The sequence below is a fragment of the Entelurus aequoreus genome, linkage group LG05, assembly GCF_033978785.1.
Source record: "Entelurus aequoreus isolate RoL-2023_Sb linkage group LG05, RoL_Eaeq_v1.1, whole genome shotgun sequence".
Lineage (NCBI taxonomy): Eukaryota > Metazoa > Chordata > Actinopteri > Syngnathiformes > Syngnathidae > Entelurus > Entelurus aequoreus.
Window position 1 is genome coordinate 84,859,618 of NC_084735.1, and position 14,207 is coordinate 84,873,824.

The window sequence follows — 14,207 nt, forward strand, 5'->3', positions numbered from 1 at the left end:
GGTGTGCAGATCCTCGTCGGCGCCCTGCGTGACTTGTCACCTGAGCGACCGCCTGAGTGTGAATACTCAGGTGGAGACACGCCACACCTTCTCTTTAGGGAGCCGAGGGGGCGGAGTCTTGAAACGGTGACATCATGTCATCCCTTCCTTTCACATTGTCTCCTCTGACAACGATACCTCACTGCACTGCTGTGTGTGCCACTACTCCCAGTAGTGGTAGATGACAACAACGTATCCCACTGGGTGAACTAACACTAAATATGAACCTTAAGAATCCTGTTTGATAACGCAGAGGTAATCTTTTAGGCAATCCTTTTGCATGGTTCCTTACATATACATATACATACAGTATATGTATGTATATATATATATATATATATATATATATATATATATATATATATATATATATATATATATATATATATATATATATATATATATATATATATATATATATATATATATATATATATATATATATATATATATATGTATATATATATATATATGTATATATATATATATATATATATATATATATATATATATATATATATATATATATATATATATATGTGTGTATAATATATATATATGTGTATAATATATATGTATACATAATATATATATATGTGTATAATATATATATATATATATATATATATATATATGTGTATAATATATATGTATACATAATATATATATATGTGTATAATATATATATATATATATATATATATATATATATATATATATATATATATATATATATATATATATATATATATATATATATATATATATATATATATATATATATATACATACACTAGGGCTGCAACAACTAATCGATTGAATCGATTAAAATCAATTAAAATCAATTATAAAAATAGTTGGCGATTAATTTAGTCATCGATTTGTTGGATCTATGCTATGTGCATGCGTAGAGGCATTTTTGATTTTTTTTGATTTTTTTTTGGATTTTTTATTTTTATTTTTATTTTTTACAAACCTTTATTTATAAACTGGAACATGTACAAACAGCTGAGAAACAATAATCAAAATAAGTATGGTGCCAGTAAGCTGGTTTTTTTTCCAATAAAATACTGGAATGGATAGAAATGTAGTTTGTCTCTTTTATCCGATTATTAATCGATTAATCGAAGTAATAATCGACAGATTAATCGATTATCAGATTAATCGATTATCAAATTAATCGTTAGTTGCAGCCCTAATATACTGTATATGTGTGTGTGTGTGTGTGTATATATATATATATATATATATATATATATATATATATATATATATATATATATATATATATATATATATATATATATATATATATATATATATATATATAGTCCCTTTTTGGGTCGCGGGGGTGCTGGAGCCTATCCCAGTAAATACTTTCTAAGCACTTTATAAACACTTTCCAATTAACACTTTCCAAACACTTTGTAAACACTTTTAACTCTTGCTAAACACTTTGTAAACACTTTCCAAACTTTTGTAAACACTTTTAACTCTAACTAAGCACTTTGTAAGCACTTTTAACTCTTGGGAAATGTTAACCACTTTCTAAACAGCTTTACAACTTTCTAAACACTTTCCGAACACTTTGTAAACACTTTGAAAATAAAAAATATCCACTGTTCGCCGCCGCACAGATCACTCACACACTCACGCACCACCGCTCTCATGTGCGCTCAATTGCAGCGGCCGTGCAAAAAAACGATGTCCGTGTAGCCAGATCATGAATAATTCCATATCAAAGTAAGAACTTTGAAACTTTTTGCAACTGAAAACACCATCAATGAACACGTTTTGTGTAATATTCCGCATGTTTTATTGACACAATAACCTCTCAGTCACAGTGTTGAGGACAAAAACATAAAAATAGGAATACTGATTAAAAAAACAACAACAAATGAAATCTGGATGTTTTGTTGCTTGTTTGAGATAATTTCAGCATCAACACTGGAAAAACCAGATTAGCTTCTTGGCAAGATTGTTGACTCGTCTTGGAGGAATGCACTAGCATTAGCATTAGCATCATACTTGAAGTAACAAATGACCCAAAGTGATGAAATGGCACTGCACCCGCTTGATGGATCCAGGTCATGTAGACTGGCCTCCACGTGTTCAGTGACAAGTCCTAGACGTAGGCCCGGCTGCTGTCCACGGAGCGGGCCTTGGAATACTTCACGTCGTAGTCGGTCTCCTCCCTGCGGGGGCAGGAGCTGCAGAGTAGCCCCCCGCCCAGCAAGAGGAGTCCCGCTGAGCCCCAGCCGATGTAGAGCGCGGCCCCCAGCTCCCTCCTCTGGGCGTTGGTCATGACGGGGTTGTAGAAGTCGCGGATGATGGTGTTGGCAGTCCAGCAGACGGGAACCAGCACCAGCACCCCCGCCGTGAGGAAGACGACCCCGGCCGCGATGGCCACTTTGCACTTCTGCCGCTCGTCCTCCACAAAGCTGGTGCACTTCCCGCCGACCACGCCCAGCAGGAGGCCGAAGGCCCCGGCGATGATGGCGATGACGACCAGGGCGCGGGAAGCCTGCAGGTCCCGGTGCAGCGCCAGCATGGAGTCGTAGACCTTGCACTGCATCTGGCCCGTGCTCTGGGTCACGCAGTTCATCCACAGACCCTCCCAGATCACCTGAGCGGTCACGATGTTGGCGCCGATGAACGCCGTCACCTTCCACATGGGGAGGGCGCAGATGATGATGCACCCCAGGAAGCCGACGGCGGCCAGCGCCAACCCGAACATCTGTTTCCCCGCAGACACCATGATGACGCTCTCAAGGTCCAGCAATGAAGTGGAGCACGGCTGGAGTTCCAGTAGAGGAGAGGAGAAAGTGGGTGTGGGACGGAGAGAGGAGGTGCGGGAGGAGGGTCTGCTTCGGTTTCATGCCCCCCCCCCCCCCCACACACCCCCCTTTATACTTGGGCTGCTGTGTTGAAGACCACACAAGTTGCCTGTCAGCTGAAACTTGTGAGGAAGAAGTCTGACCCAATCATAAGATCGCATGATCACCTACAGTTCATCTATCTAGACCTCTATCTCTATGCATTGCATATTATCCATCTACTTTATATTTATTTTTTTAATAAATAAAATCCCCTGAAGAGCAGAGAAACCTGCGAAACAGGCTTGTGGGGATGAAATAGCCGCTGTGTTTTTTTCCTGAAGGCATCAAAACTATGAATGAACACATGTGGAGTTATGTACTGAAAACATGTTTTATATTCTAGTTCCTTCAAAATAGCCACCCTTTGCTCCGATTACTGCTTTGCACACTCTTGGCATTCTCTCGATGAGCTTCAAGAGGTAGTCACCTGAAATGGTTTTCACTTCACAGGTGTGCCTTAACAGGGTTGATTAGTGGAATTTCTTGCTTTATTAATGAAGTTGGGACCATCAGTTGTGTTGTGATATATATATATATATTAGGGCTGCAACTAACGATTAATTTGATCATCGATTAATCTGTCGATTATTACTTCGATTAATCGATTAATAATCGGATGAAAGAGACAAACTACATTTCTATCCTTTCCAGTATTTTATTGGGAAAAAAACAGCATACTGGCACCATACTTATTTTGATTATTGTTTCTCAGCTGTTTGTACATGTTCCAGTTTATAAATAAAGGTTTATTTAAAAAATAAAAATAAAAAATAAATACAAAATTTTAAAAAGCCTCTGCGCATGCGCATAGCATAGATCCAACGAATCAATGACTAAATTAATCAGCAACTATTTTTATAATCGATTTAATCGATTAGTTGTTGCAGCCCTAATGTATATATATATATATATATATATATATATATATATATATATATATATATATATATATATATATATATATAAATATATATATATTTATATATATATATATATATATATATATATATATATATATATATATATATATATATATATATATATATATATATATATATATAGTTTGTATGTATATATATATACACTGTGTATCTATCTATCTATTTATACATACATATATACACTATCTATCTATCTATCTATCTATCTATCTATCTATACATAAATATATATATACACATATATATTACTATCTATCTATTTATCTATTTATACATAAATATAATATACACTATCTATCTATCTATCTATCTATCTATGTATATAGTGTGTATAAACGTGTGTGTGTATATGCTGTCATACAAGAAAGTGAGACAGAAAGCACTTTAAAGACAGTATTTTCTTTACTGGTCCCACAGCAAGTATGCTGCCAGTATCAGTGAGGACGTAACGCTTGTCAACATTCCTCCTAACACTCAGCGGGAGACTTTCTAAACACCTTCAAATCACTTTTTCAACACTTTGTACACACTTTTTAAATATTTTTAACTCTTATTAAACACTTTGTAAACACTTTTCAAACACTTTGGAAAACTTTAACACATCCCCAACACTTTTAACTCTTTGTAAAGACTTTGTAAACACTTTGTAAACACTTTTAACTCTTTCTAGACACTTTGTAAACACTTTTTAAACACTTTCCAAACACTTTTAACTCTTTCTAAACAATTTGTAAACATTTTCCAAACTCCAAACTCACAAGTATAAAACTGCTTCTTCAAAGTAAAAATGTCTTATTTCAAACATGAAATAAAAAAAATCATAGGTTAGGTTAGAATCCAATCTGCACTTTGTTAGAATATATAACAAATTGGACCAAGCTATATTTCTAACAAAGACAAATCATTATTTCTTCTAGATTTTCCAGAACAAAAATTTTAAAAGAAATTCAAAAGACTTTGAAATAAGATTTAAATTTGATTCTACAGATTTTCGAGATTTGCCAGAATAATTTTTTTGAATTTTAATAAGTTTGAAGAAATATTTCACAAATATTCTTCGTCGAAAAAACAGAAGCTAAAATGAAGAATTAAATTAAAATGTATTTATTATTATTTACAATAAAAAAAATAAATTTGAACATTGATTTAAATTGTCAGGAAAGAAGAGGAAGGAATTTCAAAGGTAAAAAGGTATATGAGTTTAAAAATCCTAAAATCATTTTTAAGGTTGTATTTTCTCTAAAATTGTCTTTGTGAAAGTTATAAGAAGCAAAGTAAAAAAAAATAATGAATTTATTTAAACAAGTGAAGACCAAGTCTTTAAAATATTTTATTGGATATTCAAATTCCATTTTAGTTTTGTCTCTTAGAATTAAAAATGTCGGGCAAAGCGAGACCAGCTTGCTAGTAAATAAATACAATTTAAAAAATAGAGGCAGCTCACTGGTAAGTGCTGCTATTTGAGCTATTTTTAGAACAGGCCGGCGGGCTACTCATCTGGTCCTTACGGGCTACCTGGTGCCCGCGGGCACCGCGTTGGTGACCCCTGCATTAAAGCATGTTCACTGCCACACAGCAAGCTTTACTTTAAGTCCGCTTCTTGAATTAAATGAAATAGTTCCACACCAGGTATAAATACAAATCATTTTATTTAGAGCTTTGTATAGGTTCTGAAGTCAGTTTTCAGAAGTGTAAAACATTTAATCAATTAATCACTCTGCTGCAGCCGCGGGGTGTTTCCAGGTGTGGCTCATCTTGAAGCGGCCATGTGTTTTCCCTTTGTTAGAACTTGGCACAGATGCAAAAAGACAGTTTGAATCTCAACACAAAAGTCCTGAGGTGGCCTTCAATACAGAGGAAAAGCGCACATAGAAACAATCATGTTAGTTAGCTTGTTAGTTAGCTTGAGCAGACGCTCCCCACCCTCAACTTTAAGAGCGAAGAAGGGTCTTACCACTGTAGCAGGTTTAACTTCCAGGCTACAAAACTTGATATTAAAAAGTTACATTTATTAAAAATCATGAGAATATAGTTCACTAAAGCAGATTAAACAAATCAAACATAAGCGCCTCCACTGGCGGCCGAGCGCGGCGCGGAGTATTTCACAGAGTATCTACCGTCCTTGCGACCGGGACACTGGCAGCACAGCAGCGCCCCCCCGATGATCAGCAGGCCGGCGGACCCCCAGCCGATGAAGAGCGCGGCGCCGAGCTCCCGCCTCTGCGCGTTGGTGATGACGGGGTTGTAGAAGTCGCGGATGACCACGTGGCCGGACCAGGACACCGGGATGAGGCACAGGATGCCGCCCGCTATAACGAAGACGCCCGCCGCGATGGCCACGCGACTCTTGGCCAGCTCGTCCTCGATGCAGTTGGTGCACTTGCCCCCGGCGGCGGCCAGCAGGAGGCCCATGAGGGCCAGCAGGATGGAGATGACCATCAGGGCGCGGGCCGCCTGCAGGTCCTGGGGCAGCGCCAGCATGGAGTCGTAGACCTTGCACTGCATCTGGCCCGTGCTCTGCTTCACGCAGTTCATCCACAGACCCTCCCAGAACACCTGCGCCGTCACGATGTTGCTGCCGATGAACGCCGTCACCTTCCACATGGGCAGCGCGCACACGATGATGTCGCCCAGGAAGCCCACGGTCGCCAGGAAGACGCCGAACATCTGGAGGCCTGCGGACGCCATGTCGGTGTGTGGTAGGGAAAGGTGCGTGGAGGAGTCTGCTCACCTGCTGCATTTATGTGGCCATGTGACCGCAGGGGCTGCTGGGATTGGCTGTTGGACTTAATTGCAAGTGGAAACACCTGTGAAGACTCTCACACACACGTGCACTTCTTGGCTGCCTGATTGGGACTCATCACCTCTGCAATGCTGGTAACCTTCTTTTTTTAATTGATCACCTGAAAACTTGTTGACTTTTCTTATCACCTGTGAAGGAACGTTACTCCAATCAAGCTAAGAGTTTGTTGTCTCCACACGCATCAAGAGAGCGGAGCCTTGATGGCTAAAATGACAACACAGGTGTTTCGAATGTCCACTTTGTATGCTGATGGATGATGTCACCATGGTAGCAGGACGCATGCATGCCCCCTAGTGGACGTATAGTCAGCGCTTTGAGGTCATGACCTGTGGAAGGGGAACGTTTTGTTCCTCCGCTTGAACGAGTCTTTGCAAGGAGACAAAAAAGAGTAACGATGTCAAAGCTGCTCGGGTGGCTACGCATTTTGACATTGCTCAAGTACACTTAAGTCTCCTAAGTGCGTCAATTGTTGCACTTAAAGTGGTCCAAATGTACAGTGCTGGACACTTAGTAGTCGTCATCTTGGGGACAAAATAACTCAAATAGTTGCAATTCCCCATTAAAAAGTAAAGAGACGTAATAAGAAGAAAATGAAGAAAATATAAAATAGCGTAAAATAAAAAAAATAAAAAAGGGGGTGAAAGGAAGAAAATAGAAAATGCAGGAATATACATTTGAAAAAAATTAAATAACGACAAAGAAGAAAAAAAAGGAATAAGGCAAAAAGAAGAAAAAACAATTAAAAAAGAAAATGCAAAAAATACAATTTAAGAAAATAGACAAAGACAAAAAAACGAATTAAAATCTGAAAAACATAAAATAAAGAAAAAACAAGTGAAAGGGGAACAAATGATGACAAAAAGCTGAGAAATGTAGTTTTGAAAAAGACAGAGAAGAAAAAAGTAAACATTTGGGGAAAAAAGAAGAAATAGCAAAAATTATTATAAAAAAAAAAAGACAATAATAAAAAGAAGAAGAAAAAGGAAAATGCATCATTATTTGTTTTGAAAGATACATTTGGAAAACACGAAAGGAGGACACAAATACAAAGAAGAAAAAGACTAAAAGTGAAAAAGGAGGAAAAAGGCAATTAAGAAAAAAGACTTGAAGAAAAAAGACAGATTTTTTTTATATAAAAAAGACAAGCAAGAATAAAACAAACAAGAAGAGAAACAAAGAAAAAGAGGAAAAACAAAGAAGAAAAAAAATGTTTAAAAGGAAAAAATGTAAGAAAAAAAGCAAAAAGAAGAGCAAATGAAAAAAATGTTAATAAAAAAAAATTAAGGAAATAGAAAATGCAGAAATATACATTTAATATAATGAAATAGAGACAAAGAAAAAACTAAACAAAAAAGGGAAATAAAAATGCAGTAAAACAATAAAAGAAAAAAGGCGAAAAGAAGACAAAACTCATAAAAAAGAAAATGCAAAAAGTAGAATTTAGGAAAATAAACAAAGACAAAAACTAATTAAAATTTGAAAAATATAAAATAATAAAAACAACTAGTGAAAGGGGAACAAATGATGACAAAAAGCTGAGGAATACAGTTTTGTAAAAGATGAAGAATAAAAAAGTAAATATTTGAAAAAAAGAAGGAAAAGCAAAAAAATATAAAAGAAAGACAATAAAAAATAAAATGCATCAATATTTGTTTTGAAAGTAAAATTTGGGAAAACACAAAAGAAGGGCACAAATACAAATAAGAAAAACACTAAGAAGAAAAAATGAGGAAAAAGGCAAAAGACTTGAAGAAAGAAGAAAAGACAGAATGTTTTAATTTAAAAAGACAAGCAAGAAGAAAACAAACGAAAGAGAAACAAAGAAAAAGAAGAGGAAAAACAAAGAAAAAAAAGGAAAAATATAAAAGAAGGAAAAAATGTATAGAAAATGTATAGAAAATGCAACAAAAAAAAAACTAAGAAGAAAAAAAAGTTGAAAAATATTAAATCTAAAAAATCCAAAAAGACAAAGAAAAAGAAGGAAAAGGGACCAAATGGAAAAAAAACCATATAAACAGTTTTAAAAGAGAAAAAGACAAAGAAGAAGAAAAATATGAAAGAAGGAAAATTAACTTCTTAGGCTTTTTTTAAAAATAAAATACTACAAAGAAGAAGAAAAAGAAGTAAAACAAATTGCAGTATTATTTTTTTTTAAATAAAACAAAAAAAAAGGACACAAATAAAAGAAAACAAAGACAAAGAAGGTAAAAAAAAGAAGAAGAATTAAGAAAGAAAAAAAGACAGATTTTTAAAAAAAGAAAAAGAGAAACAAAGGATAAGCAGAAAATATAAAAGGAAAAAAAGACAAGAAAAGTGTGTCAATATTGCGATCATCATGGACTTGTGACAGCACTCCACAAAGTGTGTGCACTTAACACCTGAGTACTCAAGTCTTCCATTGGAGAGCTCGCTGTAGTCTTACTTTGATGACATCATCAATCAGCGGCCTGTGAGCGCCCGACCCTCCAGCGATGGCGGTCTAAGCCGGCGACCTCCCACATGGGCTTGTGTCCCGCCTCTCCGGGCGCTATAAAAGTTCTAGAGTCCCGCCAGCCGCTCACACTTTGACACTCGCGCGGCGGACACAGATGGCGTCTTTGGGCCTGCAGGTTCTGGGCATCGGTCTGGGGGTGCTGGGCTGGATCGGGAACATCCTGATCTGCATGCTGCCCATGTGGAAGGTGTCGGCCTTCATCGGCAACAACATCGTGGTGGCGCAGGCCATCTGGGAGGGTCTGTGGATGACCTGCGTGGTGCAGAGCACGGGTCAGATGCAGTGCAAGGTCTACGACTCGCTGCTGGCGCTGCCGCCGGACCTCCAGGCGGCCCGCGCCATGGTGGTCATCGGCATCCTCTTCGCGCTCTTCGGCCTGCTGCTGTCGGTGGTGGGGGGCAAGTGCACCACCTGCGTGGAGGACAAGGCGGCCAAAGCCCGGGTGGCCATCGCCGCCGGCGTCTTCTTCCTGCTGAGCGGCGCCCTGTGCCTGGTGACCGTGTCGCTGCCCGCCAACACCATCATCAAGGACTTCTACAACCCGGCCGTGCCCGACGCCCAGAGGAGGGAGCTGGGGGCCTGCCTCTACGTGGGCTGGGGGGCTTCTGGACTGCTCCTGATCGGGGGCGCCCTCCTGTGCTGCCAGTGCCCGCCGCCGTCAGGAGGCCACCGCTACGGCGCCGCCAAATACTCGGCCCCCAAACCCAGCAGCCCGGCCAAGGAATTTGTGTGAAGGAGTTTCTTTGTCACTAACCAGACCAGGTCTAAAAGTCTTTTTAACACCTCTCTGTCCTAAACTTTCACAATAAAAGCCTTTTTTATCTTTGGTCCAGAAATGTCGTGCTGATTTTTACCCACAATGCATTGTTCCCAACAAACGATTGTTGGCCCTCAAAGGACGCTGTCACACGTTTGTAAAGAAGACATTACGGAGGCGGGGCATCCATCACGCCGACGCCTCCTGGCAGATGTGCGGGAGTCAACACGCATTCTTCTGGCGCATCCCACCGTTTCCTAGCGACGTGAGCGCCAGCGTGCACGGCCGCTGTTGTCTCCGTGACACCGCGTGTAAATCAGTGTCCCTCACGACGGTCCTCTGGGGAAAACATCTCCGAGACGCCGTCAGGGGCGGCCTGATACAGCCGCCAATACAATACCAACATTGGAGGCTTTTTTTTTTTTTTTTTTTTAGAATACCATAATAATGCAATCCAATTCCAAAACCAAACTCGACCCAGCAACATTCAGAATAGTAATAAACAGAGCAATTGAGAGGAGACACAAACATGACAGAGAACAACCTAAAACAGTGGTCCCCAACCAGCTACCGGTCCGTGGACCGATTGGTACCGGGCCGCACAAGAAAAAATAAAATAAAAAAATATATTTTTTTATTTATTTATTTATTTTTAATTTTTTAAAATTAAATCAACATAAAAAACACAATATATAGATTATATATCAATATAGATCAATACAGTCTGCAGGGATACAGTCCGTAAGCACACATGATTGTATTTCTTTATGGAAAAAAAAAAAAAACAATTTTATTTTTTTTAAAAACACCCCCCTCACCCCCCTTCCCGGTTTTCAAGGGACCACTGATCTAAAAGTAGTGAAACAAACATGAATATTATCAACAACAGTATCAATATTAGTAACAATTTCAACATAGCCGTTATTAAAAATCCCTCATTGACATTATCATTACAGACATTAATAAAATAAAAAAAGTAAATGAACAATAGTGTCACAGTGGCTTACACTTGCATCGCATCTCATAAGCTTGACAACACACTGTGTCCAATATTTTCCACAAAGATATAATAAGTCATATTTTTGGTTCATTTAATAGTTAATACAAATTTAAATAATGGATCCCATATTCCAATATATGATTCATTATTATCTAAACCAGGGGTCCCCAAACTTTTTGACTCCGGGGCCGCATTGGGGTAAAACAATTTGGCTGGGGGCCGCGCTATATATATATATATATATTTATATATATATATATATATATATATATATATATATATATATATATATATATATATATATATATATATATATATATATATATATATATATACACAATATATATATATATATATATATATATATATATATATATATATATATATATATATATATATATATACACAGTATATATATATATATATATATACACAGTATATATATATATATATATACACAGTATATATATATATATATGTATATATATATATATATACACACATATACACATGTGTGTGTATATATATATATATATATATATATATATATATATGTATATACACACATATACACATGTGTGTGTGTGTGAGTGTGTGTGTGTATATATATATGTGTGTGTGTGTGTGTATATATGTATATGTAAATGTGTATATATGTGTGTGTATATATGTATATGTCTATGTATATGTATATGTCCATGTATATATATATATATATATATATATATATATATATATATATATATATATATATATATATATATATATATATGTATATGTCCATGTATATATATATATATATATATATGTATATGTATATGTCCATGTATATATATATATATATATATATATATATATATATATATATATATATATATATATATATATATATATATATATATATATATATATGTATATGTGTATATATGTATATATATATATATGTATATGTGTATATATGTATATGTATATGTGTATATATGTATATTAAGTTAAAGTTAAAGTTAAAGTACCAATGATTGTCACACACACACACTAGGTGTGGTGAAATTTGTCCTCTGCATTTGACCAATCCCCTTGTTCACCCCCTGGGAGGTGAGGGGAGCAGTGAGCAGCAGCGGTGGCCGCGCCCGGGAATCATTTTTGGTGATTTAACCCCCAATTCCAACCCTTGATGCTGAGTGCCAAGCAGGGAGGTAATGGCTCCCATTTTTATAGTCTTTGGTATGACTCGGCTGGGGTTTGAACTCACAACCTACCGATCTCAGGGCGGACACTCTAACCACTAGGCCACTGAGTAGGTTGTGTCTATATGTTTGTATATATATATATTTGTTTATGTGTCTATATGTGTGTGTGTATATATATATATATATATATATATATATATATATATATATATATATATATATATATATATATATATATATATATATATATATATATATATATATATATATATACAGTCGTGGTCAAAAGTTGACATACACTTGTAAAGAACATAATGTCATGGCTGTCTTGAGTTTCCAGTAATTTCTACAGCTTTTATTTTGTTGTGATGTAGTGATTGAGCACATACTTGTTGGTCACAAAAAACATTCATGAAGTTTGCTTCTTTTATGAATTTATTATGGGTCTACTGGAAATGTGAGCAAATGTGCTGGGTCAAAAGTATACATACAGCAATGTTAATATTTGCTTACATGTCCCTTGGCAAGTTTACCTGCAATAAGGCGCTTTTGGTAGCCATCCACAAGTTTCTGCTTGAATTTCTGACCACTCCTCTTGACAAAATTGGTGCAGTTCAGCTAAATGTGTTGCTTTTCTGACATGGACTTGTTTCTTCAGCATTGTCCACACGTTTAAGTCAGGACTTTGGCAAGGCCATTCTAAAACCTTCATTCTAGCCTGATTTAGCCATTCCTTTACCACTTTTGACGGGTGTTTGGGGTCATTGTCCTGTTGGAACACCCAACTGCGCCCAAGACCCAACCTCCGGGCTGATGATTTTAGCTTGTCCTGAAGAATTTGGAGGTAATCCTCCTTTTTCATTGTCCCATGTACTCTCTGTAAAGCACCAGTTCCATTGGCAGCAAAACAGGCCCGGAGCATAATACTACCACCACCATGCTTGACGGTAGGAGTGGTGGTCCTGGGATTAAAGGCCTCACTGTCACCGCCTGCTGCCACCTTGTGGTTTGTAGGTTCAGTTTTCCTTTGTCGGTGCAGCAGACCTCTTACTTTTTGTCTTCCTCCCAGTGGGCGGAGTTGTGAGACGTGCACAGCTGTGTCCAATCTTCCTGTCACTACTTAAGCAGCGCCATGACAGCTGAATGGCACCCGGCGATTCCACACCTCGACTCTCCATGTCAGAAGACTTCTATGCTTCCGTAGTTTTTGATGCTAACATTCTTGGCTATTCCCAGTGCCATCCAGCTTGGTGTTGTCTGGTAGGTTGCACGTCTTGCAACTCCAACCCAAGTCTAGTTCTTTTTTGCATAATAGCTAGGGATGTCCGATAATGGCTTTTTGCCGATATCCGATATGCCGATATTGTCCAACTCTTTAATTACCGATACCGATATCAACCGATACCGATATCAACCGGCAGTCATGGAATTAACACATTATTATGCCTAATTTGGACAACCAGGTATGGTGAAGATAAGGTACTTTTAAAAAAAAATGAATCAAATAAAATAAGATAAATTAATTAAAAACATTTTCTTGAATAAAAAAGAAAGTAAAACAATATAAAATCAGTTACATAGAAACTAGTAATTAATGAAAATTTGTAAAATTAACTGTTAAAGGTTAGTACTATTAGTGGAGCAGCAGCACGCACAATCATGTGTGCTTACGGACTGTATCCCTTGCAGACTGTATTGATATATATTGATATATAATGTAGGAACCAGAATATTAAAGGCCTACTGAAAGCCACTACTACCGACCATGCAGTCTGATAGTTTATATATCAATGATGAAATCTTAACATTGCAACACATGCCAATACGGCCGGGTTAACTTATAAAGTGACTTTTAAAACTTCCCGGGAAATATCCGGCTGAAACATCGCGGTATGATGACGTATGCGCATGACGAAGTCAGAGTAACGGAAGTTATGGTACCCCGTAGAATCCTATACAAATACCTCTGTTTTCATTTCATAATTCCACAGTATTCTGGACATCTTTTGCAATTTGTTTAATGAACAATGAAGGCTGCAAAGAAGACAGTTGTAGGTGGGATCAGTGTATTAGCAGCGGACTACAGCAACACAACCAGGAGGAC

General features: G+C 37.0%; 4 protein-coding genes across 6 annotated transcripts in view; 1 reads left to right on the forward strand and 3 right to left on the reverse strand.

The window, feature by feature from the left end:
• Positions 1–38, reverse strand: part of LOC133651157 (claudin-4-like) — a 1,375-nt gene extending 1,337 nt beyond the window's left edge. The window contains exon 1 of the mRNA XM_062049138.1: positions 1–38. This exon is cut by the window's left edge and continues 1,337 nt beyond it. The gene's annotated coding sequence lies outside the window, so the exon portion shown is untranslated.
• Positions 1–9,983, forward strand: part of LOC133651159 (claudin-4-like) — a 16,786-nt gene extending 6,803 nt beyond the window's left edge. The window contains exons 1-2 of one of the 3 annotated variants that reach the window (XM_062049141.1): positions 6,567–6,736; positions 9,272–9,983. In XM_062049141.1, coding sequence (XP_061905125.1) covers positions 6,731–6,736; positions 9,272–9,889 — 624 coding nt within the window. In that variant the 5' untranslated portion in view covers positions 6,567–6,730 and the 3' untranslated portion in view covers positions 9,890–9,983. Of the gene's footprint in view, positions 1–6,566; positions 6,737–6,798 lie in introns of those variants that run through there. The other 2 variants (XM_062049139.1, XM_062049140.1) reach the window with 2 other exon arrangements.
• Positions 1,877–2,880, reverse strand: LOC133651155 (claudin-4-like). The gene has a single exon (XM_062049136.1). The coding sequence runs from the start codon at positions 2,795–2,797 to the stop codon at positions 2,165–2,167; it is 633 nt and encodes a 210-aa protein (XP_061905120.1). The 5' UTR covers positions 2,798–2,880; the 3' UTR covers positions 1,877–2,164.
• On the reverse strand, positions 5,490–6,582 carry LOC133651160 (claudin-like protein ZF-A89). The gene has a single exon (XM_062049142.1). The coding sequence runs from the start codon at positions 6,545–6,547 to the stop codon at positions 5,915–5,917; it is 633 nt and encodes a 210-aa protein (XP_061905126.1). The 5' UTR covers positions 6,548–6,582; the 3' UTR covers positions 5,490–5,914.
• Positions 9,984–14,207: the final 4,224 nt, after the last annotated feature.